This window comes from Channa argus, chromosome 1, assembly GCF_033026475.1.
Source record: "Channa argus isolate prfri chromosome 1, Channa argus male v1.0, whole genome shotgun sequence".
Lineage (NCBI taxonomy): Eukaryota > Metazoa > Chordata > Actinopteri > Anabantiformes > Channidae > Channa > Channa argus.
In genome coordinates this window covers 38,299,753-38,326,254 of record NC_090197.1, presented here as the reverse complement: position 1 = coordinate 38,326,254, position 26,502 = coordinate 38,299,753, and the positions used below count along the sequence as shown (strand labels likewise).

Genomic DNA, 26,502 nt, shown 5'->3' with positions numbered 1-26,502 from the left:
TTTGTCCAGTAGAGACCTCGTGCCTTTTTTTAATGCAGTGCTGCCTGAGGGCCCAAAGATCACATGCATCCAGTTTTGACCTTTGGCCTTAAGATTTCTGCTGATTCTCTGAATCTTTTTGTGATATTATATACTGTAGATGGTGGGATCTTCAAAGTCTTTGCAATTTTATGTTAAGGAACATTTTTCGGAAATTGTTCCACAGTTTTTTGGCGCAGTTTGTCACAGATTGGTCTTTACATTAAGGAGGCTTCGCCTCTCTGAAATGCTTCTGTTACTGGCCTGTTGCCAGTTAACCTAATTAGTTAAATGTACCTCAATTTGTTCTTGATTTGTGACAATTACTTTTCCAACCTTTTGTTGCCCCTCTTCCCACTTTTTTGAGAGCTGTTGCTGCCATCAAATTCAAAATGAGCTAATATTTTGATTAGATTTGCAAATCATTGCATTCTGTTTTTATTTACGTTTCCACATCTCCCCAAATTTTATGGGGTTGTAAATACCCAACCACTAAATCCACTATACAGATTGAATTGTTTGTAAAAGGAACATTCATCCACAAACACAGTCAGGAGACGTTTGTGTCATAAAGATTATTAGTAGTCTAAATGTTTGAAACACTAATTTCTTGCCAGTTCTAAAGCCTGGTTGATCGTGACACATCCAAAAAGCTTTAGTCTCACAGAACAATCTACCGTATGTGACATGATTTACTATTCCTCTGAATTGTCCATGACTGGTTGGCCAAGTAATTATTAATTTAGTCCATGGATTGGAGCATTAGCAGAGCATTAGTAAAACATCCGCTGAAGTTTAGCTGCCAGCTAGCCACTCCATAAAGGCCTAATTTTCCTCACTTTAAGTCTGAATCCCGAATTTTATTTTCTCGACATACAAAGCTCTATTTTTTTTTTTGTATTACCTGCCATCAGATTTAATTTAAAATGTGTTTTTGTTTGTTTGTTTGTTTGTTTTTTTTAATCACCAAAAACTCCACATCTCCAGTCTCTATACCTGCACTTCCTAATCCTGCTAAATGTGATATCGATACAAAAAAGCTAACTGTTATGTTTATAACATGCTGTGATTTGATTGGTGTAAAGCCAAAAGGTGAGTGGTTACCCTCGGCATAATTCTGACTAATGACGTTTTGGTAAAAGTCATGAAAATAACTTGATGCTTCCATTAAAACTAGTACATACAGTACTATTCCATTAATAGCTTTTCAGTGGCTCTTATATTCTCAAGGAAACATTTCCAGTAAAGTGCACTTTTGTTTAGCTAAGAGAGAAGTTAAATCATTTTTTTAAACAAGTTCCTTTTTGATCTAAACTAAACACCTGGGCACTACCCCTCCTACAATTAATTATAGTGAACCACAAATTATATCGGAATTGCAAAAATTAGGTCCCTTAGGAGTCGTACAATCCCTAGAATTTAACAGGCCTTGGAAATTTTTTTCTGGCTAAACTGTATGCAGAGAGTCATGCAAAAGATAGTACCCCCTTATTTTATAATGGCATAAAGAGTAAAATTTGCAATGGTGTTTTGTCAGGTCTAGTGTAAAGTTTGCATCTGATTACAGTAAAATCATGTCATGTAGGGGGATGCAAACTAAACCCTAAATCGATATTCAGCTAGTACAAGTGTTCTTTCATCATTGGATGTAACAAAACTGGTCAAGGTCAATATTATCAATGGTCACAGTCAATTAAAAAAAAAAATTATAATCAAGAAACATTTTTAATCGATTGTGCATTAAAGAAATATTGTGTTGATAAAAAATTTGTACTCGGTTTTGCTCGACTGTAAGAAAAATAAAAGCATAGTCCACAGGAACACCATTCAACCAAACTGCGGTCTTTTTGTCTTTTTATTGGACTGTCCTCATCCAGTGGGTTTACACTCAGTATTCTTTCCTTTAAGGGAAATTCATCTGCTTTCACAGGTACAGTTTTGGTGGAAAACATGCAGATATATGGCAGAGCAGTAGACCCCGGCAGAACCATCTTGCTGACGTTGGAGAACTATGACTACTGGGTGATACTGGAACCAGCACAACAGAGGCTCTACCTCAACAGCACTGGGCGTGTTCTGGACAGAGACGTGAGTAGAGGATTGTCTTTATTCAGAAATCCATAAAAGAAAAGTTATATTTGTACTATGTGTTTTACAACCCCAATTCCAAAAAAGCTGGGACGTTGTGTAAAACATAAATACATCTCACAGTGATTTGCAAATTGAATCACCCCATTGTTTATTCACAATAGAACATAAAAATAATTCACTTTTACAATTTCATGCAATTTGATGGCAGCCACACATTAGAAGTTGGAACAGGGTGATGTTTACCATGTATACTAGGGAGTGAGATGAGGATTTGGCAGGGAACTGTGGGGAAAGCTGGACCTAAATATTGAGGGAAACAGGTGCAAACAAAAATGAGTGATAACTAGAATTAAAGCTAGAGAAAAGGACTAGGAACAGGAAGCAGGGAAAAAGGGGCTATAAAATAAAAGGCAGGAACCAAGGGCCAGATTATGACACTATGTACTTTTTAACAAGCTGCCCATGCCATTGGCACTAATGCAGCCCCATACCATCAGAGATGCAGGCTTGTGAACTGTCCGCCGATAACAAGCTGGATGGTCCCTCTCCACTTTAGTTCGCAGGACACGGCATCCACGGTTTCCGAAAAAGAATTTCAAATTCTGATTAATCTGACCGAAGAACAGTCTTCCATTTTTGCCCCAGGCAATTTTAAATGAGATTTGGCACAGAGAACATGGCGGCATTTCCGGATCATTTCATCTGACCACAGAAGTGTTCCGGAGCCTATACAGTGATGTCAAATAGAGGGTCATGTCTGTTTTTAATGCAGATCATCCTGAGGGCACTGCATCCAGTTTTGACCTTCGGGCTTGTCCCTTGCGCACAGACATTCCTCGTGATTCTGCGAAATTGATATATTATACCGTAGATTGTGAGATCTTCAAAGTTTTCGCTATTTTACATTGAGGAACATTTTTCTGATATTGTTCCACAATTTTTAGATGCAGTTTTTCACAGATTTTTGAATATCTGCCCATATTTACATTCGAGAGGCTCTGATACTGACCTGTTGCAAATTAACCTAATTAGTTTCACAACTTGATCATTTGTTCTTGACCTGTTCCTGTTTTTTTTACATGTGTTGCTGCCATGAAATTCAAAATGAGCTAATATTTTCCATGAAATGGTAAAATGTTTCAGTTTCAACATCTGATATGTTGTTTATGTTCTTTTGTGAAAAAAATATGGGTTGATGAGATCAAAATGCAAATCATTGCATTTTGTTTTTATTTACAATTTCAATTTCGTCCAAACTTTTATGGAATTGCCTTTGTAAAATAAATGTAGTTTTCATCATTTGTGAATGTATGGCTTCTCTTGTGTGCGCTCATTTGTGGAAAAGAGGACAATGTTTACTGTAAATTAAACAGACTTCTGTGATAATGTGCATGAATTTATTGAATATTTTGAACAATACGTCAAATCAAAAGCAGAGGCTGTGTAAGTATTATCCTTTAAATTCTGTAGTAGATTATAACTTTGTTCATTTTCAAAAGGAATTGTATTGTCCATAACATGTAATATTCAAAAAGGACAAATTAAGCTTCACAGGCCAGCTCAAGGTAAAATAACAATAGTCATGATTTGATTATACCAGAATAATGTGGGCATCATAATCACCCAGACTGAACAGCAGTTGTGGTGGAGTATCACTGTTTTTTGTCATGCATAGATGAATCTGGATGAACCTAATGTCAGCTGTATTGATATGGGTATTGTTCACCAAGAAAAATGATACTTTGAGTAATTGTTTTTTAGCCTGTAAATAGACATTTTGCCTAGATTTATCCACCTCCTTTTATTGCTTTAATTATCATTTGTGTTAATTATTTGCACTCAAGGTTAAAGCTCTAATTTATCACAAAATGTTATATGGTATCACAAAAAAGTAATGTTCTGTAAAAGTTTTATAGTAACTTTATTATGACTTTAGTCAGCTGCATGACAGTTTGTTGGGAAAGGCGGCAATAAGAAAATAAACAACTTCTAATTCTTGGTAACATGTCTGTTTTTTGTTGTTGTTGTTGTTTGTTTGTTTTTTTCTTCTCCTTGTCAGCCCCCAAACTCCATCCTCACCATTGTGGTTAAGGTCCAGTGCAAAAATCTGCGGGTTGGTACAATCATTTCCCACGAGGTGCGGATTGTTGTAAGGGACAAAAATGACAACAGTCCTCGCTTTCAGCAGCCACGTTATTATGTTGCTGTGAACGAGGTAAGAGAGCAGGATTTCGTAACATAGTCACTTATGTACAGAATTGTGATGTGGATTGCAACATCCGTCAGATTATCTGCATTACATCTCCATTGTTTTGGTCAAGCTCAGTAAAAGTTGGTGCAGCTTAGGCGCTAGCTTCCGTTGGATTCAGTCTCTGATTTGGATTCACAAAGGATGGCATCATTTTCAGGCACTGCTGTCTGTCACGGAAATCTGTTTTCTTACAACACTGTGGGGGTCACCAAAGTCGGACATTTTCAAATCCCACAGATAGTAGGATTGCGTCTGAGCCGACAGTTGTACATAGAATGTCAAATTATCCTGAAGTGTCAAATAACTGTAAGAAGAACTTTTTTAGTGCACTAAAGGCTCATTTCCCTTAACAGTATAAGAGTTAAAATAAATGTTCTTGTCCTCATTTTTTTTTTTTACAAGTGACACATAATGTACATATATATGCAAGCTGAGAGGTCAGTAGAGCATTTGGGAATTTAATTGCAGCATGCTTTACATTTATATACACTACATCTAATGATCATTGGAAGACTGAACATTTCCCCCTCCAAATCAAAGCTGCAAACTTTCAAGCCTGAAGTCACTAAATCTTTTGACTTTACAATTATGTGTTTCGAAATTCGGATTAATAGGTTAGGTAATTCCCTGCCGAGGCCACTGCAGCCACAACTTATGTTTCTGTTGTTCACACCTTGTCTGTACTGCATGTTAAAAATTCCTGTCACACTGTGTTATTGTAGCCATTGTAGCTGCCTAACAGTATAGTGAGTCATTTTACATTGCTGTCAACCTCTCCCCCTGAACAAGCTCTCCTGCCCACTTCCTGGTCCTGTGGACTTTGCTGAGGGCTCAGGGGAACAGCAAGAGATCTCATACTTACTTTTTGTTATTTTGCCAGCACTATAGGGTCAAACCGCTGCTGACTGCAACATTTTTCCCTTTTTTACATAAATATATATATATATATATATATATATAGAGAGAGAGAGAGAGAGAGAGAGAGAGAGAGAGAGAGAGAGAGAGCAACAGTAAGAGTTAAATGCATGAACTCTCTAACAGAGGCAGTAGTCACACATGGCTTTTTGAGCTGTTGAGTTTTTTAATTGTCACTCATATTTTCCTGCAGCTTACACCAGTCGGGACTACCATCTTCACTGGCTTCTTAGGAAATAATGGAGCAACGGACATTGACGATGGGCCTAATGGACTTGTAGAATACAGCATCATTTACAACCCCAATGACCGGGTATACAGACAAGTCACGCCATCTGCACCATTGTACATTTCTATAAGAGCCAGGACACACTGCTCACGTCCACCTTTCTTTCTGTCTTATGATGTCAACTCATTCTCTCTTTCAGATGTCGAACAGAACAGTGAGAGTTGCAAACACCCTTTCAGGATACATTACTCTGGCAGAGAGGCTAAACTATGAGGAGGGAAGACGCTACCTGGTTTTGGTCCAAGCCAGTGTAAGTGTATACTCTGCACAATCAATATTAATTGCACATGTTAAGACCAGCAAGTCTCAAGATCAACTGATTTTCAATAAACCCAGATTATTGTTAACCTGCTGCTGTCGAATTCAGAAGTGTTGATCTTGTGGGTAAAGAACTCTTACTGCCACTAAGATGACCTCTATTCACTATGTTCACAAGGTTTCATTTGTAATGTGGAACTGGCTCCTTTTTTTCTTTTTTTGGCTCCTTTTTTTGTTTAGTTTAAGAAAGTAAGACTGTTTTGACAGTGTGGATGTTTTGACAACAGTCAGTATGGTGCTTAGACTTCCTTATATTATATTTTTTTAATAATACGGGATTGACATTTTGCATTATTTTCATTTACAGTTGTATTAATGATGAGAGATTCTTTTTCTTTTTGACATATTACCTATAATTAATTTTAGATCTCTCAATTAGCAGTCAATATAAGGACATCACTGTTAAACAAGTAGGTTCATTTGCATTGAACTAATTTAGTAAAAGGATTAGGCTTCCTAAATTTAATTTCAATTCACTTTTTTCTTTAGTGGAGTGGATTAAAGCTGTGTATGAGACAGTTGTGAGATACCAGTTTGCAAGCGCTACTGTATGTACTAGAGCAGTTTTGCTTTTCAGACTTGATTTAATTAAGAATTTCTGCTTGAGGGAAGTCAGTTTTCTTCATGCTCTCATGACTGAGAAAATATTTTAAACAAGTAATCCTAATGATGCCATTATAGCAGTATTTTACATGAAGGTATTTGTATGCTATTTCTGTGGTTCCTACCTTTAGTCATTAGGCAGCAAATGCCTGTTGACAAAGGGACACCAAAAAACCACTGGACAAGAATTTTACTTCATGCAAACAACCAAACTGAGTTTCTCATTCCTGTATGGAGAGATATTTTAAGGCTTTACAATTTGAGGGCTACAAGTTTTATAATCCAGACCTTTATTTATTATGACGAGATACAGTTATTATGACTTTAGAATCGCATGACAATCACTGATTACACAATCACTTACCTGAACAAGTGGGGGTTTAGATCACACTCTGTTATATAATTTAATAAGAGGTATGCATGAGACAGCATGTTATAGACAACTCTCCTCATTTTTTCTCTGTTTGTTCCATGAAAGGAGCAATAGACTTAACCCTTTGGCCGAGCAAGGGGTCCTCCAGGGAGATTTTATTTCATTCTTGCAGAGTAGAGAAAGAAAGGAGACATGGTATTTACTAGAACTCTTTGCTGCTTGTGTCAAGAGTTCAGCTACTCTGACAACAGCGATCTTTTAAGGTCTTGTGCTGCTCACTTCTCAGGGTAGCGAAGTAAGGGAAGTATCAGTGCCACAAGGGATGTCTTCTGTAAATGTATATTTTCAAGAATGGTTTCCCCAAGTAGACAATGTTTAGTAGAATGTACACTAGAGAAGTAGTACTGTTTCGAACCTTTACATCTCTTACATTCACATGGACAAGTAGGAACATTTTTATGTGTGATCCACAGTAGATTATAGAGTCTCTGACAATGACATGCATTTATTATGCAGTCATATATACAAAGTAAAGCAGCCAGCTAAATGATTCAAATATAATGCTTTTTAAAATGTAAATTAGGCATTATTGCACTAAGATAGGAATATGCAACTGTTGTGCTAAAAGCATGTTTAAAATTCACTTAGATTCATTGTATTAATGCACTGTATTAAGTCATTGTTTTAATGCAGAAAATATTTCAGTAATATTGTACTACACAATAATAAAATTGTGTTCCAAATACTTCTTGCAGCCAAACAAATGAACTACAAAACAGAATTAATGCATGACTCTGAGCTTCCGGAATGGCCTCCACTGTATAATATATGCTGAAGAACAGCTGCAGAGATCTGTTATGGTTTTCACATGTTATATTGATTTAGGCCTGAGTGCTGTATAGCCCCAGTGTACAATGCGAAAAATGGCTTGGTAGTTTGAAGAAAGATTAAAATCATTTGCTTATTTTCCAGGACCGTGCTCAATATCTCCCCAACAGAAGAACTGCTACTACAACGTTGACTGTGGATGTACTGGATGGAGACGACCTGGGACCTATGTTCCTCCCCTGTGTTTTAGTGAACAACACCAACAACTGCAGGCCCATCACGTATTTTGTTGCCATTCCTGAATTGATTGATCCGGTAAGAACCAAGCAGACACAAGTGCAAACACATGGTCATCTTAGCAGAATTCTTTGTATTAATCATAAGTGCATATTTTTATTCTTACACACACAGGTTGTCATGTCAATTAGACATATAATGCATTTGTGCTAGTGTGAATGTGTGCATCTTGTTAAAATGTTATGCTTTTCCACACCACTTAAATAGACCATTTGTCTGCTTATGTCTTGTTTTTGCTCCCTGGATGCAGAGTAAGCTTAGCTATTTTTCTTGTAACATGGCAATTCCAGGTGCATTTTCTGGCCTGTTGGGCCAGCAATTAGAGCCAAAGGCTGAACTGACCTGTGATGACAGCTGAACACTGGTGGAGTTGATAGAAGCTAGAGAGAGAGAGTCAGATAGCATGGCAGCTGAGAATAAGAGATGGTCCGAGATACAGAGTGTTGCATCAATAACAATTATATTAAACTATACAGTTGATCTCTTTTCTTAGAAAGCCATATCCACTGTGTATTTATTTGGATGAAATAATTATTTGAATGGACAAAACTGAACAAATTTAATAGAATTCAAATGATCTGAATTATTTAGAGAAGGCTCACAAATACACCCTACTAGTCCATCTACAGTAGCAATTCTACTAGATTGTACCTGTGTCACATGATCTTGATCAGCAGATAGAGTTTGCTCAGTTGTCAAGGAACTGCTGATACGAACATCCCCTAATTCTAAACATGTTTGTAACTTTTCATTTGTGTGAAAAGTTGATCTTGACAGTTTGTGTTTAGAGTTTCCATATAACATGGCCCTTACCTGCAGTCTAGACTTTACTGGATTGGACTGAACTGTGTGGAATTGGATTGGACTGCACTGGAATGATTTGATTGGATTTACTGACCGCTTCCCTGGACTGTTACCACCAGTCTTATGTGCTCTGAGCTGGAAGTCCGTGGCTTTGAGTCTCAATATCCCTCCTTTTTTGTGTGGAGCCTGGGGTGTTTTAACTGTCATAACATGGGTCTCCTCAAGGACCCTGGTCTGAGTGTTCAGCCGTCCAAAGACGATACAAAATGTGTAAATTAGAAACTTCGAAGTGTGAATATGCTGGACTGTGTTTTCAGCCTTCTACTGGCTAAAATGCTGCCAGTGTGAATATTTTCTTGCTTTCCCTCAAATTTATGCAGTGTATGTGGCTAATGGGAGACACTGTAATAATTGTAATGTCAAGGTATTTAAGTTTTTCTAATCAGTAAAATTGATAGGACAAATTAATGCAAAGATATTGATTGTAGGTTGGCAGACCAATATTTAGTTTTATTACCGCCTAACATTTGAAATGCGTGGAAATTATAAGATGACACATAAGAAGACACATAGCTGTCTAATAGTGTTGGGAAAAAACTGTTTTAAGTATGGCTTAGGTGTAATGGGGTGTTTCAAAGATGGACTTAGAACTGATCTGAACTAAACAACACTGTGATAAAGACACAATAGACCGGTATAAACTGTAGATTGGTTGAGCAAAAGTTATAGTTTGAGGCATATAAAAAGGAATTAGAAATGTAAGTACCTGAAAGTACATGTACAGTAGAGGTATGTGCAGAAACTTCCCGTGCATGTATGTGTGGCTGAGGGTGAGGCAGAGCAGCTGTAGTCGCAGTTGTTTGTCCAGACCTTTTTTTCAGAGTTTGCCCATGTAATGTATAATTCATGATAAAAGGTTTGCAGACTGCTAAGTATGCGGGACCTGGGACTAACCGCTACACAAACCAAAGCTTTTCCATCACTTTGTGAAAATGTTGTCTCTCCGTCTTTCCCCCCACTCGAGCACTGCCTGGATTTATCCCACCCCATCCTCCCCTCTAGACCAATTATGTCTGATCGTACTGTAATGTTACATTTTCCCTTGGTTATATATAAACAACATTCACACTTGCAGTACTAGTCTCATATATATACATTTTGAGTTTATTTTCCAATATTAAGTCTTTGTGTCAACATTTACTTTTTGTTTAAACAGTTTAATCTTTTAACAGAATTTCAAAAACGCCTTTGTAATGTTGAGTCAGTTTTAGCTTGTATCTGAATTTCCTTCATTCTGCAGTGAAACCATTATGCTATCAAATCTATGGGGAGATTTGTCTACCCATAATTGATGAGTGTATTGTAATTAATCACAATGGCTAGACAGGAATTATTAAGTTGATCTGTATTTATTTTTTGCCCTGGGGGGATATAATGTGGGCTCTGGAGTCCCTGGATAATGACTGCTGGAGGAGGGTATTACAGCTAATCATCATTGTGCAGAGCTAGGGGGATTTGATTTAGTGCACCTCCAGACATTGTAAAAGTGAGAGGGCTGGCTGGGGAGGACTGTAAGGATTACTCCAGAGCTGAGGGATATAAATATGTCTCCTCAAGGAGGGATTCTTCCTGCCAGAGAGCTGTTAGCCATGTGCCCATCTATGCAAAGGGAGTTTTACTATAGGCCTCTTAGCATACTCTCACAAATTGTATCAAGCATATGGCGGTATTTTGGATGAGAGGTGTTCTTAAATCTGATGTGCTAGACATATTTCCACTTAGCCATATGTTGGTGCAAAAGTGTAGAGGTAGAGTTGGGTAATTAGTGCTGATAATATCTGAGTATGCATGAGCAGGAAAAGTAGCCTACAGCACCACAAACAGATTATCCTTGATGTGCGGCTCTATTAGATGTATTTAGAAGAATGCTAATGAGAAATAGATCTAATATCACTGGCTTATTAAGTACCCTAATAACTTTACTGTAATTTATGTGTCCTTAGGTGAGCGCTGGCCAACATCAGGAATTTAGTGTAAATCGGCATCAAAATATTTTTGTTCCTTTAAAAGTTCAGCTTTTTTGGAATATACCCAAGTGAGGAAGTTACTCATGACACAGAGGGTCAAATAATTGCATCTTCCAGAGGGGCAAGTATAGCCCACAGGATGGCACGGAAACACCCATTCCCCCCCCCCCCACCTAAAAACAGCAAACAGTTTAATGGGGCAGGGGGAGACTTCTCTGGACAGTGCTGTTTTTATCTGGATGAGCAGCAGCAACTATAAAAAATTCATATGACTTCAGATCAGCCAAAACACAAATATATTGCTCATAAAATGTTTCCAGGACAGATAATATCCTTTATAGTGAAAGTCCTGTTTCATAAGGCACTAGATTTCTTGTCTTTGCATAAGGATCCACTGAAACCTACTTTTACGGCCAATATCTGTAACAGCTGGCTACAACTAAAGAACATTTATTCTTGTCTTGCCGTGTTGACTCTCCAACCCCTGTTGCAGATCAAACTGAACCCGCTGAATGTGACACCTCCAATTCGAGCTGTGGACATGGACGAAAACATACAGCCTCCATCAGACAGACCTGGCATTCTATATTACATCCTGGTTGGTACGTTCATTACATATTCTCATTGATTTGACATATTTCATGTTCTTTGGTTTAATCGATATGTTGTGATTTGACTTGGAGTCTCTATTCTGAGATGCTGGATGGTACCATAAAATGCACTGAATCCACATCTGTGAATGTTTTTTTTTTTTTTTTTTTCCAGGTCATCCAGAAACATATACAGAGTTTTTCTCCTTGAACCCAATCACTGCAGAGCTGCGTGTTCTGAAACCTATCAGCAGGGACTTGTATGACAGGTTTACACTCATCATTAAGGTAAGCATTAAAATTCTGTTTGACTTGATGTTTCGATTGTAAAAAGGTTTATTTTAGTTAAGGCTATATGAAATTATTAATGCTGATGACATGGTTTACAGTGTGATGATTAATTAAACCTTCTGTGCAGTGTAATATACAGTAAAGGCACACTATGAGCAGTCAGAACAAAAGTGAACCACTAAACTGCTGTAAGGAATTACAGCTATCTAACATGACAATAATCTATTGCTGCTGTTAACTAACATATGGCGTAGTACTGCAGGGGTGGTGGAAAATGCAAAACACACATAAATTACAAATATTTCAAAACATCTAGTGCATGTGATGAATCCTGATTATCGTTATCAGGGTTCAGACCAAAATAAAATAACAGCTCTCTGACTCCGTGTTAGGCAAACATGGCTGCTACTAAACTTACATACTGTCACTTTGTTTTAATGTACCTGTGCCACATCATGTTTAACTCATGAGTTACACTTTAACATGCACTCATAGCTGCTCCACCTAGATAACCTCAGTCCTGAAGGCCATTAACCTTATCTTTAGCTGTTTTGGAGATGGGGTTGAAAAAGACATTATGATTTATGGACTTCGGAGGAGGATAGGCTGCTGCACGCTCATGAATCTTAATTTAGAGCAGAGTCAGGTATTGCCTCAGTGCTGCTGGTGCAGAGCAGCAGAGCAGATGAACTTTCCATCCACCCATCACTAACCTCTAGACACCTCTGAGCACTGTGTAACCTGCTGTTTACTGGTAGAGCCAGGAAGCAAAGAGATGAGCGGAAGAGGTGAGTTCTACAAGAGGGAGAGGGGAGATTGATCACATGAGAGGCATTTTGCATGTCTTGAAGAGAATTGTGAATCGCTAGAGGATGGGGAAAAGTTCAAAGGGGGAACAGGAAAAGACCAAGGTAGATAGAAGTGTGTGTGTGTGTGTGCGCATGGAGGATGCTAGGAGCCTTATCTACCCTAGTCATAAAGAGAAGGAGGAACCATTGCTTTGGGACTCAGAGGGGTAGGAAAGTGAGAATTAGACTTTGGTATACTGAGAGTTTTTTGAAGCAGCACAGAATCTGGTGTACATGGCTAATGCTTCAGGGGGAAAATAAAGCCAAAGGTGGAATAAGCTGCAGCATTTCTAGCATATTTTAGACAACACATCTGTTGTTGTTGCTGCAAAGTCATCACTGGCCTTGATGATGCCATTTCAACCAAAATGACAAGGACGAAATGAAGACAGATAATGAAGGCAGATGAAGATGAAGAGAAATAGTCTGTATAGGAAGTAGAAAACAGATAGAGACACTTTGACACATTAAAGATGATGTAGTCAGTAAGGGATTATCAAGACTGAGGGATAAACAGTGACTTTCTGATAGCAGTGAATCTCCGGCAGGCCTGTGCGTTGTAGCAGTGGCGCGTAGGTCATTTAGCACTGCCACCCGGAAATAGGGACACCACTAAAGAGCTAAATCACCAGAGAACAATGTAATCCTACACTTTTTATTCTCAGACAAAAATGCGTGTGCGAATGTAGAGAAAACGAGAGAACATCCTGGCACACACACGCACACTTTGTCTGTCAGTAACAGCACTTTTCCCTCAGGTGTCTGAGGGAGATTGGATCTCTGGGTCAGGACACTGTTGGTGTTCTTTATTATAACTGATAAGGGAAAAGGGAAGATGTTCGGGAGAGGTAGTCTGGCATAACATTGTGATGACAAAAAAGCATGTGTAAACCTCAGCTGCAGTGAAAAGAAGCTAGCTGGGCCAAACCTGAAAAAGTGTCTAAAAGGAGTCTGCAATCTAAAGTTTACACACAAGACAATAGACCAAAATGTTTTTTTTTGGCTCCTGTCTGTTAATATTTAGCAGTAGAATCCTTAATATAGTCTAAATACTTGCATATTCTTGTTTTAATCGGCACTCTGCAACACAAGCCCAGTGAAATCGAGCTAATGTGCAGAATTTGTTCCTGGTCATGGCTTAAACTGATGTTGCCTCACTCCCCCTCTCCATCTGTATTTTCAAAGCCTTAATGTTTCTGAATCATCCCAGTGTGGGAGGCAATAGTGACATACACTTAGGAAATCGGGGGAAAGATTGCAGTGACAGCCTGACCAGACCACATTAATTAAGTTTGGTGTCACTTGGCTTTGTTGGTCAGACATAAACCACGTTAAAGTGCAAATTTTGTAGGTTATTGGGCACATTGTGTTAGTGTATTTACCTAAGCAGCCATGTCACCTACAAGCCATGCTGTAAAATTGAAGGGGAATGAATGTTTCCATTGTGATGAATATGTGATACAGTTTTGTACACGTTACTGTAGGCAACACAGATTCAACCTGATTTTAGAAGCAGGTGAATCACTATCTGAGTGATGCATTGTTGGGAGAACAGCTCAAGGGATTAATGTGCATGCTGTGCTGCAACATGTATCATGTCCGATGTACCGTGTCAGGCTTGTTCAGAGTTCATTCTCAAGCTTTTAGGTAAAACAAAGAAACAATACAGGAACTGAGTTGAGGTGAGTTTATACATACAAGACCAACCAAACTGGAAACACCTGCTAGTACAATTGTTTACTAGTTCATTGGTTGATTTTGGCACCGGCCCAATTGGTAATATGTCCATTGAGCCTCCTGCCTTTATTGGTCACTCATTTGATGAAACCGCAACAGCCACTAATTACTGTCTACCCCCTACAAATGATGGTATTTGTGTTAAGTGCCTTGGTAATTACTAAGGCCTAATTCTAAGTGGACCCCTGATTACATTTAGTCAGGGTAGCTTTTTTTGTAATTAAAATGACACTCAGAGAAATTGCGCCTTTCTGTCGACCCCGTGCCTGCAAAGGGGCAGCATAACTCTCGAGTGCGTTGTTCCCAGCATGTTCTCATTATTAGTTTTCATTAATGAATTTCCAGCAGACTGGTTTTTACTATTGTGTTGTGGTGTAAATGTAGAGAGACTGACCATTTTCTTTTCTTCAGGCTGAACAAGACAACGGTCACCCCCTCCCAGCCTATGCTAATCTTAATATCGAAATCCTGGATGTGAACAACCAGGCACCATATTTCCAGTTTGCCACCTATCAGGGTTACGTGAGTGAGGGCTCCCCTGTGGGTACAACTATCTCAGCCAGCGCCAACCTCAGCAGCCCTCTGGGAATCATCGCTCTGGATAATGACATTGAAGAGGTAGAGACAGACGGAGAATACACTTTACTCATGTCCACCTGTGCTTGTGTGCATACAAACACAAGGCACCTCAGGTGTATTGATTAAATAATGATGAAAGGTCCACATTTATTCATGTGCTATGTTGTGTACCCGCAGAAAGTAACACTTTCATGAGTCATCCAACTGCTGTATTTTTTCCCCCTTCTTGTAGCTGGCTCCTGGTGCTAGACCTGTAGGTAAAGGTGGTGTTTTCAGATGCAGTGCCACACACACACACTATTTATTGGGATGTCCCAATCAAGATGTTTGTTCTTAATCTCTGATAAATGTCTGATTGAGTTAAAGCCAATATTAATATTTTCCTGTGCGTGCTGAACGACAAAGTAGCACTATATTTATATCTCTAGTAATTTGTTGGTTTAATAGCTCTTTATTAGACTTTGTAAGTTCTTATAATATTTGCTTCTGGTCACTGTGGCATGTCGGTGTGAATAGCTTTATCATGAAGCCCTTTTTTCCCCCACTATGCTAAACATCAGAAAGTGCTTCCAGGTGTTTTGGACATTTAGATATGGCTTTGGGAACTTCCTTTCTTGGACCACAATATTTTACGATAAACAATGGATCAGAAGCGGCTGGAAGTTATTTCGCCAATTCTGATCTATTAAAAAAGCCTTGATAAGCTTGATCCAGTACCTTGCATATTGACTTGGGATATCCCTACTGTTAATGCATGCATGTTTTAAAAAACAAACTGAGTGCACTCGTCACTGCTGGAGACAACCTCACTCTGCAATTACCAACTTGGATTTTGGAGAAGAGAACACTGGAACCCCACCAGTGTGTTAAGATCAGCAAAAATTATGTTTTTTTGTTTTTTGTTGTTGTTACTTAACACTTGCATAAATGGTGAATTAATAACTGAGCAGGTCTCCGGTAATGACGAGTGTGTATGTAGATTAATGTAACTGATGCAATTAAAACTTTCTTTTCTATCCTAATGGGAGTGTGTTTGGGGTGTTTTTTGTGCAGTGTTCTCCTTCTTTAGATGCAGATGGATATTTTTTTTCCCTCTGTTTTCTGCAAGCGCTTAAGTCAACACTTGCAATTATTCCCTTTGAATACCAACTTCACTCTTCAAAAGAATTTGTTATTATATGCATTCATTCTTGTGTCTGTCGATGAATGGAGAGGGTGTGTTGACACATTTGTCAGACGCAATTAACAAACTGTCTGATTGTTTGGGTGCATGTTTGTTTCATCTGACACAGTGGAGAACACTTCAAATTCTATTTATTTAATGAAACAATGCCGTTATATATTTAAATGGATGAAAAGGCACAGTGAGACAAAACGTCCACCGTAAGTTCATCTTGCACTATATCCTTTACTCAGTCTTTGGAGAAGATTAACAAATGAAAATGGAGTGGAAACAGAGATAACAAAATCAATAAGCCACCCAGTCTTGATGTTTACCAAACTCTCTTAAGAGGACTCCTTGATGGACGTAAATCGAAGACAACTCACATCAGTGGAACTCGATGGACTCCAGGTGTATTTGCTAACCCAATCTAATCACAGTAGTGATGACACATCTTTAGTAAACATCTCTTTTAAAGAACTGTTTTTGCATCTGGGCAGCCAAAGCACTGAAAATCCCAGTAGTTTTTAATGACAGAATTCATTTCTCCATTCCAAATGGTACAGTCACGTTAAAAAGACTCTGGTTTCCCGTTGCATCTTCAGCTCCTCCAGTGATTTCTCAACACAGAAGAGCCAGCAGATTACTTTTTCAACTCTTTGGCAGATCAAAATGTACACTTTGATAGGTTTTCTCAGCCCCACAGCTGTGGCCTTGGGAAAAAAATGATGAAACACTCATATTGCCATGGTAACGTGCTTCTTTTTGTGTGTCTTTCCGTTGGAAGACGAAAGACCCCATGGTGACGATTACCTTGAATGACTACACTGCCATATTCAGACTGACCCCCACCGGGATAATCCGCTACCTGAGCCTCCTCAGACCTGTGGACCGGGAGAAGCAGATTTCCTATACTTTCACGGTAGGCCTCAAACTCAGTGTGGCTTTTTGCAAGACCGTACTTATGCACTCACATCTCTTATTCTGTGTACATTAAAAAAGTCACAGGTTAGTTCTTCATCCAGAGTTACTTCCAGATGCAAAGCTGACGCAACACTTTCAGAGCAATATGATCTTTATCACTGGTCAAACAGTGTGTTCATTTGGTTTTACAAATTTCCATTCAAAGACAAACAAAAAGCTCATTATAATTCAGTTCTTTATGTGCATTGAAAAAACAATACAAGACCCTTGTCTCGCCTTAATCTTTACCACTTGGACAACACAGATTCATCATTTAGAAACAACTCTGCAAATACAGTGCATCCAGAAAGTATTCACAGCACAAATCTTTCCACATTTTATGATACAGCCTTATTCCGTTGTGTATTAAATTCATTGTTTTCCTTAAAATTCTACAAACAGTACCCCATAATACCAACGTAAAAGAGGTTTATTTGAATGGTCTGAGATTCCTTCAGACAGGACCTGGAGCTCAACTTTTAATGGCCGTGGCAAAGACGGCGAATACTTATGTACATGGGATTTTTTTTTTGTTTTAATAAAGAAATAAAGATTTTAAACTTCTTTCACATTGTCATTATGAAGTATTGTTGTAGAATTTTAAGGAAAATTATGAATTTAATCCATTTTGGAATAAGGCTGTAATGTAACAAAATGCGGAAAGATTTAAGTGTGAATACTTTCTGGATGCACCGTAAATCACATGCAAATTAAGAAACTCATTTACAAATCTGACATCACATGTGAAGGAGAAACTTGCCTTGAGCATTTCAGACCAACAGAGCCTTTGTTTACATTAAAAGAAAATAAAACCGTCCTTTATACCCACACTGATACTAGTAGTAAAGAAAATCAAGACAGAATTGTCATTCTGATTAGTTTAAAATTAATTTTTCTACCTTAGAAACCTAGTGTATGTTTTATCAATTCAGTTTGACATTTCTGGAAATGTGTTTATTCACTTTCTTGTTGGGAGTTGGATGAAAAGATCAATATTACGCTTGTGTGTCAGCAGCTGTTTGGTGAAATGATTGAAGAAATTGGGGAAACTGCTACTCTGGCTCAGTCCAAAGGGAACAAAATCCATCTATCAGTACCTCTAAAGCTCCAAAATAAATGTTTTATGTTGTTTGTTTAATCTGTACAAAAACCAAAGTGTGAAAACAACAAGTGGTATGGGCTGCAGTTTTAGCAAACATACATGAGAGTGGTATCAAGCTTCTCCTTCCACTCTGGCCAGGGAAGTCAGGGAGATTCATTTATATCCAAACTCTTGGTTTAAAGAAACTAAACTACATTGAGTATTTATTAATGTGGATATAGTATTTTTAACATTTAGAGTATTTTAGTTTCAGTTTTACAGCTCTAAGAGTACACTGATATCTGCATTCTGGTTCATCAAACTTCATTTGTTTTGGTGCCGCACAGAGGAGAATGGTAGCAGCTTGGGAGTTAGAGTGGGGCCTTCCATCCTGGGGTTTTCCTTTTGGATTAGAGAGCAGTAGCTTTAACAGTGAGCTCTGTGGGAGCAGTTCCCTGGAGAGCGCAAGAGTTTCTGAACACGGATGATTCGGTTCACTGTAGGTTCTGATGTAATACTGGGTGTGTTTTGGTTGGTAGACGTGCTTTGGGCATCAGCAGTTTAAGAATGTACGGTGTGTTTCTGGCACGTGTAAAGACTTGACCGTTTTTTTTGTCTGCACAGGTTTGTTGTTTATTTTTTTCCTGGTATAGAGTCTCAGAGTGTGAGAATCTGAGATGCTGTTTGTATGTCTTCTGTATAAATGCTATAAAAGCTTTAAAGCTTAGGATCCGTTCTGACTACACATTACAATGAAAACTAACAGCTTGCCTCTGTTTTGCTGCGGTTAAATACAGTGCATTTTTAGATTTGCATGGTCTTCTCAGCTGTTTTAGAATCAGATGTATGGGCCAAATGCCGTTTTCTTAGACAACTCTGCTGCTGAAGGTCGATCTCTCTGAAATGTTCTCCGCATCCATTTCCGTCTAGAATAAAACATGATGCTATTGCCTGGTGAATATTTTAGTGGATGTTGCTGCTGTACGTTAAATACTTTAAAGATAGCTTCAGAGTTAAATATCTTTTTACCAGCCCCAGCCTCGTTGCATCCTCTTGCAAAGCTCTATATTATATACATTTAGTTTTGCCTGATTGCTGGCGGGCATGGGTTATTTTATCATGTATGAGAATGTTAGTTTGGGTTTTAAAGCATCTGCTTAAGTTTCATTCACCTCTCACACTAGGCTCATGAATTGGATATTAGTAAAAGTTGCACAAGCTACCAACAGGCTATCTAAACAGGATTTGTTTTAGCTACATTTCCAGCTCATCTAACAGAAGTGGTGTCAAAACCGCTCTCTTACACTAAGTACTGGACCAAAATGCACGTGGTTTAGATGCAGACTGCTGCTTTTGCTATGTAGAGCCACTGTAAGAAGCATGTATTATAAGAAGTCGATTAATTTTCAGTGGTTCACCAAAAGTTGGTAGACAACTAATCCATGACAAAGTTTTCGTACGAAATCTACACTGACATTTCAATTTGTTCCACTGTGTCCAAATCTAACCGAAAGCTACAGTAGTTCAGTATAATCAGTTGAATGTACAATAAGAGGTTTTTCTTAAACTGTGAAGCTGAAACAAATCAAATGCATCTGCTAGACTGAACATGGCATCTTGGAGGAATAATGTTAATTGGCCGTATTATCAGATGCAATTGGATGCTTTGAATTGTTGCTGAAAGCTTGTTAACATAATCGTTCACTACATAACTGCATGAAGGTTGTACTTTTGCTTCCTTAATAAAGCTGTTACTTTAGAGATTATCATTGAGAGAAATCTTGTTTTTGCAAAAACTCTAACTTCAAATTAATTGTATAAAGACTCATATAGAGGGCACACACACTGATAAATATCAGTCTTAAAAATTCATCAATTTATGTTTTGTTTTTGGTCTTGCATATGTGTGTGAGAGTGTGTGTTTTTGTTTTGTTTTTTTACACTTGCAAAAGCCTACAAGGACGGTGTCTTTACTCACAATACAGTTGTGATGACTCAGTAAATCCAAATCTGCTTTCCCTCTTGGCTCCTAAAAATTATCTGGCATCTCCTTGTCTGAGGAGCAGAAACACTGTTATATAGGAAGGGAAATAACTGCTGTTGTATATGTTATCTTGTGTTTCTGTGCAGCACCTTTAGCGTGAATGTTTAGCTGGTACTAAAGGCACCTTCCTGATGTACAGTATATAACCAACAAGGCGTGTCATTTCTGTTACAGCACTGAGAGCTGATTTTTCAGGAAAAGCAATTCCCCCAACAGAAACAGATATTTTCTTGCTGCTGCCACAGTTGTTGTTTGGATCCCATCTCCCTTACACTTCATTTGTTGTTGCTGCTTAGTCCATTTTCTTTCTCCCTTGCCAAGCACTGGAGATCAGTGCTGCCAACAACACATAAACATGCGGTTTTCTCAGTTTGCAAACTGTCCTTTAGGCAAGCTCTTTCTTCTCCTCTTTGTAAAGGCTTTAACATAAAGAAATGAAAAATGAACATACACAAAGTCAGCCTGTAAGTGACTTCATTTTAACAAATGGGCTTATCTTCAGTTTCTAAAGCTTCACATTTCTTTTTCTGTGTGTTTACAGATGGTGGCATCAGATGGCGTCCAGCAGAGCAGCCCAGTAACTGTCAACATCCTGGTCATTGATGCCAATGACAATACGCCCACATTTGCTCAGGTTTCCTACAGTGTTGAAGTCTTTACAGACATGCAGCCAGGGCAGACAGTAATACAGGTAATCAATCCAACAATCAATCTCTTGCCTTTCTCCTTCTCTTTTGGTCTCCGGTTTTGACACCCTGCTTTGTGCCTTCGTCTTTGTCCCCACTCCATCTCTCTCCCACATGCTCAAAGCAAATAACCACAGCAATCCAGTGCAATGTGTTGACAGGCAAACCCCGAGAACAGTTCCCTTCGGCTCATCTGCAGTCGTGACAGACAAGTCAATGAGGATTTTTTATTTCGGTCTTCAGTGAGCAGGCCCTGGGAACCTTTTATCCAGTAGATCAGCTGATATCATGATGGCAGTGAATTCACTGTGGTGGGCATCAGTGATGAGTTTAATTATGGCAAAAAGGGATATATGAATTTCCTTTATATTATTACTATTGATTGGTCTGGATTCAAAGGTCCCCACCCCCTTCTCTTTCTTTTTTGTCTTTTTTTACACACATCTATAATACAGAGACATTTATGCAAAAGAATCCCCACACAAATGCAGGGCCAGTTTCAGTGAATACAAAGGCACAAAACCTTTGCATACTGTCTTCCAAATGTAAGCCCATAAACCCAATCTGCTGTATCTATTAACGTGCATAATTCCTTCATTTTATTGTCTCTAATTTGGCATTCAAAGCATGAGCGTTTTGTCTTTCACATCTCTCCTCTTCAGCACAGCCTGGCTAAAAAAATGTCAGACACGGAAAAGGTCAAGTTTAATCTTTCTTAAAAACCAGCCGTTTCACCCTTCCTGAAATGAGGCCAGGGGTTACAGAGTGTCTAGTATGACCGCTTAACCGATTTTTATAAGCTGTTTACGAGAGGCGCAAGCCCCCTGAGGATGCTGCTGCTTTAGCTTTTACTCCAGTATCAGGAGCATGAAAAAGGAGGTCTGGGTAGTTTGGATTAAAGTTTCAAAGCCTAAAGGATATGAAGCCAAGTACACCATAAGGGTTCATAATTACAAGCTGCAGGATGCCCTAAATAATTGGCTTGAAGGAAATGGTAGCTGATTAATTTATTTGATATATATTTGATATATTTTCATATCCTGCATCCCAAGAAACCACTGTCTGTCTAGCTTTCTTTCCAGAACTTTGCAAACCATTGCATATGAAAGGAAGTGTGGGATTGACTACATGCAGTTCCAACTCCATTGATCATTAAGGTCACAAAAGTGCAATCATGAGGAACAAAGGACTGTCAGAGGAAAGTCTGCCAGGCTACAGTGTCAGTAGCATGTACTCATTCAGCTAAATGCCAACCCTTTTGTCCTTATCCATACATGAAACAAAGGTCATTACTTACTAGTTTATAGTAGGACACCGGAATGCATTGCATGCAAGTTGACTAAAGTCAGCCAAAACCCTCGACTAATGAATATGTGTCTGGTTCAGTAATCATCCAGTTGCTGGCTGAGCGCAACCTCCTCTGTAAATCTACGAAGTACAAATAAAATAATAAAAAAAAAATGTGTGTCATGTAATCAGTTTCATTCTCCACCTTTGATTTTTTTCAGTTAACAGCAGCAGATGCTGATGAAAGACTGAACGGTCTGGTGACCTATGAGATATTGGCTGGTGCCCAGGGACATTTCATCATTAATAATCTCACTGGACGCATCACAGTGGCACCTGGTGTCACTTTAATTGTGGGACGATCGTATGCACTGACAATCCGGGCTTCTGACAATGCACCAGAGACCCAAAGAAGGTACAGTAGTGTTACACCTTTGCTAGCTCCCTCTTATGTGTGGTTTCTTTAAAGAATAAAAGGTTTGATCAAAGGTTTGTTATTTTAATGTGATACAAAGTTTTATTTATTTATTTTGTATGTGTCCTTGAGTTGCACTATACTGGGTTTCGCATCAAGTATTGTTTTGTACGTTTCATTGAACCCACTATTTATAAATTTACTTTTACTTTTAAATGGTTTATTAAATCTTACTCGCTGAATAAGATTTCTGACAAGCTATACAAAATGTTGAGTCAAAAACTGTGGGGGTGGCTGGGGATTAGTTGGTATAGCAGCTGTCCACCATCTGCGGGGTCAGTTGTTTGAACCCTGATTGCTCCTGGTCAAGTGTCTCTTGGTAAGACACGTAATCTTACATTGCACTCAATATGTGCCCTTTACTTCTAAATTGTTTTACATAAAGCATCTGCCAAGTCCATTATTGTAATTGTAAAAGCAAATTACCTTTTTCTATCCAATGTGCTGCTATGACAACATTCATTATGTGCAGAAAAGACAAATAAACTCAGATCTTTATATCTGTCTGTTATTACTGGTTGAGTAGGTGACCCCTTTTCACCAAGCAAAGAAAGACACTCAATGCCAGCAACTTGGCATGATAATACAGAGTAATACATAAAATGGGTATTGTGCAGCTCATGTTAGATTATCCTAAGTACAATTGTACATTTACCTTTATAGCAGTTTGACAAAGATGTAACACAATATGAATGAATAAATAATCAGTGGTGTTGGCTCTGTTCTCATGTATGCTGCTGTGACAGCTGAGAACAAGCAGGCTGGTTTTACGCTCATGAAGAAATCATGAATGAGTGGCTTGTTTGTGATGCTTATGAATGTTTTTTTTTTTTTTTAAACACCCAAGATGTTGCTGATGTGTGCTTTTTCTTTCTGCCAGGAGCTCCATCACAACAGTGTACATTGAGGTTTTGCCACCCAACAATCAGAGCCCCCCACGTTTTCCTCTCTTAACCTACAGCCTGGAAGTCAGTGAGGCCATGAGGATAGGAGCTATTCTGCTCAATCTGCAGGTGAGTCAGTAAGCCACAAACCCACATGCTCACAAAGAGGCACAAGCAAAAATGTATATGTGCAACTTAATGAGGGATTCAGTATGGCACTACCGATAAATGTTATGCTACTTCATTAGGTTGCTTTGTACGGTAGTTTAAGGCTGCACGACAAGCACATTTCTTTCTCCTTTTCTCCCATTTTACTCTTCAGCATACAGTCTGCTCACCTTCGCTCTCGCCCAGCATTTTTGTTGCACCACTTCCACAATCTGACAGCCTTTAACTTCAGTGGTACAATATGACCTTCAAGCTCCTACTTATTTTTCTTTCCCTCCAGGCCACAGACAGGGAAAATGACCCGATCACGTACCGCATTGTGAGTGGGGATTCCCAGAAGGTGTTCAACCTCTCTGAAACGTAAGTCCACAAGTCTCCAAATACAGAAGGGCACTGTAAGGCATTCCTACCACTGGCTACTTAAGGGGAAAGGCTGCTTGTGTATATATAGGCCCCGTGGGCAGATGGATGGATTCAAAGGCTAGTAAATTATTGATCAACATAGGCTCATAGGTTCCTTTGACAACATAGTTTTGATAAATATAAAATATAGAATAAAATGAAAATACAAAATGATTAACATCTACATGTTAGGTGTCAGATCACAACCTTTCTGCCGTTGATGGACAGGAGACTCTAAAAAGATTGAAATATTTTATTGATGCCATAAAGGAAATGTTGTTGAGGACAGCTGCTATTCGCACTAACATCACTTGGGGTTTCAGCCAGTGCATTAACAGTGCTTGTATTAGTGTAAGTAACCTGGTTGCAGTTACCTTTTGTCAAGTAAGATGATTTGTTAACTGTCATGGTACAAAAACCTGGTTACCCTAATCAGATCAGAGGATTAGAAAAACATGATTTCCCAGTTAGATTCTTCCTGGATGATGCAGGTTTCTCTGCCATGAACACATGCAACCAGGTTTCTAATTGGCTTTTTACAAGAGCACATATGCATAACAAAAGGCTGCAGACAAGGCAAGTAACAGAGTGGAGTGGCTGGATAAAAGCAAGATCATAACACAAAGAACGGATTGTCTTATTGAAATTAAGTCTCCTCAAAGTAGGATAAAATTGAACCTAACACAAGTCTAAGTAACATTGTTTGTATTACATACTGAAAAACATTAGATGGTTCATGCTGTGAAAAAAGAGCTTCACTCTGTGTCTCTCTCTCGTTGCACTGTCGGTCTTCTCTTACACACCCACTCAGTAAAAAACAAAATAAACAGGTTCATATTTATGAGCCATGCTTCCAAAATATGGTCCCCAATTACCTGAGAAGCCTGTTTTTTTCTCTAGTGAGTAACTTGGTAGGTGAAGTGCGTGTAAACATGGGGCTGTAGCCACCCAAAGATTCTTTCTCTGTGTTCCACATGAGGGTGTGATGGTCTTACAGTAGTTGGCTTACGGTAGTTGGCTCGTGAGCAGAAGGTCGCCAGTTCAATCCTCAGACAATCTTTGCAGTTCAAGTATGGAATTTGTCTGACACCAGATGAAAGCAGCACCTGTGGTGGTACACAAGATGTAATATGTGAATGTGACAGAAACTGTAAAAGAGAGTTCAATAAAAGTTTAAATAACCTAAACAATCACATCCAATGGATGCAATAAGCGCATGCTTTACTACATGGTATTGTAACATAACATAATGAGGAGGTACTGTAGATCTGCACAGGGCCTCCTCAAATTCTGATATCAGTTTGAGAGTTTATAAGGATTTCAGTGTGATAAGACAAAGCTCTTGTCTAGAGTGGCTGGTCATAAGGTGTCAAAAGCTTTGATGTGCTTACTATATAAGAAACAAAAGAACATGTCAGCTTGCACATGTCAGAATCCAATAAGCTTTTCATGCGGTTTTCTCAAGTGCAAAGCTTTCAAATGTTGTTTCATTCTCTGCAACGGCCATGGAAGTGTCCTTGCAGGCAAATTTGGCAGGATCTGGCTATCGTCATTAGCTTCTCTCTGATTATACAGACTGCAGAGCCGCATGATGGTGTGGGGAGAGAGGGACGAGAAGAGAATGGATGCTCAGTTTTGTTGGTAGAGAGTAGTGGTAGTAGTCACCAGTTATTGGTTTTTGGTTGATATATCTATATTACTTTGCTGATGAACACTAGTACTGGCTGTCAGCACCATCATGGAATCCCAGTGAACCAATTGAAAAGCACGTCCATTTACCTTCACTGCCTGCCTGGGATGTTTATTAGTGTTTATGATGTTAGTGTTCAAGACAAGTCAATTTTATTTGTGTAGTCCAGAGTCATACAATGGGGTATACAGGCACTGGTTGTCATTTGCACTGTACTGACAGCAATTTTAGGAAGATGGAGTCCAAAAATATGGATTAGGGAAAAGGCCAGTATTATCTAGGTGAAACCAAAAACAGGCTGGATCTAGTTGGCTGAGAATCATCAAATCATGTGGTGAGGTGAAAAGTCCCTGTCATATGCACATTAGAATACATATATTCTTATGCTGGAGCCTAGTGTGTGATCCCGAAGAAGATGGACGCTAGTCAGCTTATCCTCCAAAACATTAAAACACTGGTTGTAGCTTTTTTTGTTTTTTTCTTTTACAAAAGTAAATTATATTGTTGACTGGACTTTGGCTCTACCCAGGCCTCGTCTTCTTTTTCTCTCCTCTTGAGCCTCTGTGCTTATTCTAGGGCATAAAACACCTAAGTATTTCTGGAGAATAAAACGCACACGAATATCTCTAATAATCAACATCAACACTTCACCCAGCCACTAGTATGGGGCATGAAAATAAAATATTAAAGTGGTCAGTGCATTTTAGCATCCCTTAAATAAAGAAAGAAATACAGAGAGATGAGCCGTGGGGAGACTGAAAATGCAAAACCCTGCCAGACACGTTTCTCACTAATTGATTA

The 26,502-nt window shown here is 38.7% G+C and overlaps 1 protein-coding gene across 1 annotated transcript in view; it reads left to right on the top strand.

Moving 5' to 3' along the window:
* The window catches only part of LOC137134200 (protocadherin-15-like), a 183,957-nt gene that overhangs the window by 87,366 nt on the left and 70,089 nt on the right, over positions 1-26,502 (top strand). Inside the window, exons 6-18 of the mRNA XM_067518787.1 lie at positions 1,949-2,106; positions 4,169-4,324; positions 5,469-5,588; positions 5,704-5,814; positions 7,831-8,001; positions 11,308-11,416; positions 11,580-11,692; positions 14,692-14,898; positions 16,809-16,943; positions 20,651-20,800; positions 22,304-22,497; positions 23,438-23,570; positions 23,890-23,969. Coding sequence (XP_067374888.1) covers positions 1,949-2,106; positions 4,169-4,324; positions 5,469-5,588; positions 5,704-5,814; positions 7,831-8,001; positions 11,308-11,416; positions 11,580-11,692; positions 14,692-14,898; positions 16,809-16,943; positions 20,651-20,800; positions 22,304-22,497; positions 23,438-23,570; positions 23,890-23,969 — 1,837 coding nt within the window. The remainder of the gene's footprint in view (positions 1-1,948; positions 2,107-4,168; positions 4,325-5,468; positions 5,589-5,703; positions 5,815-7,830; positions 8,002-11,307; positions 11,417-11,579; positions 11,693-14,691; positions 14,899-16,808; positions 16,944-20,650; positions 20,801-22,303; positions 22,498-23,437; positions 23,571-23,889; positions 23,970-26,502) is intronic.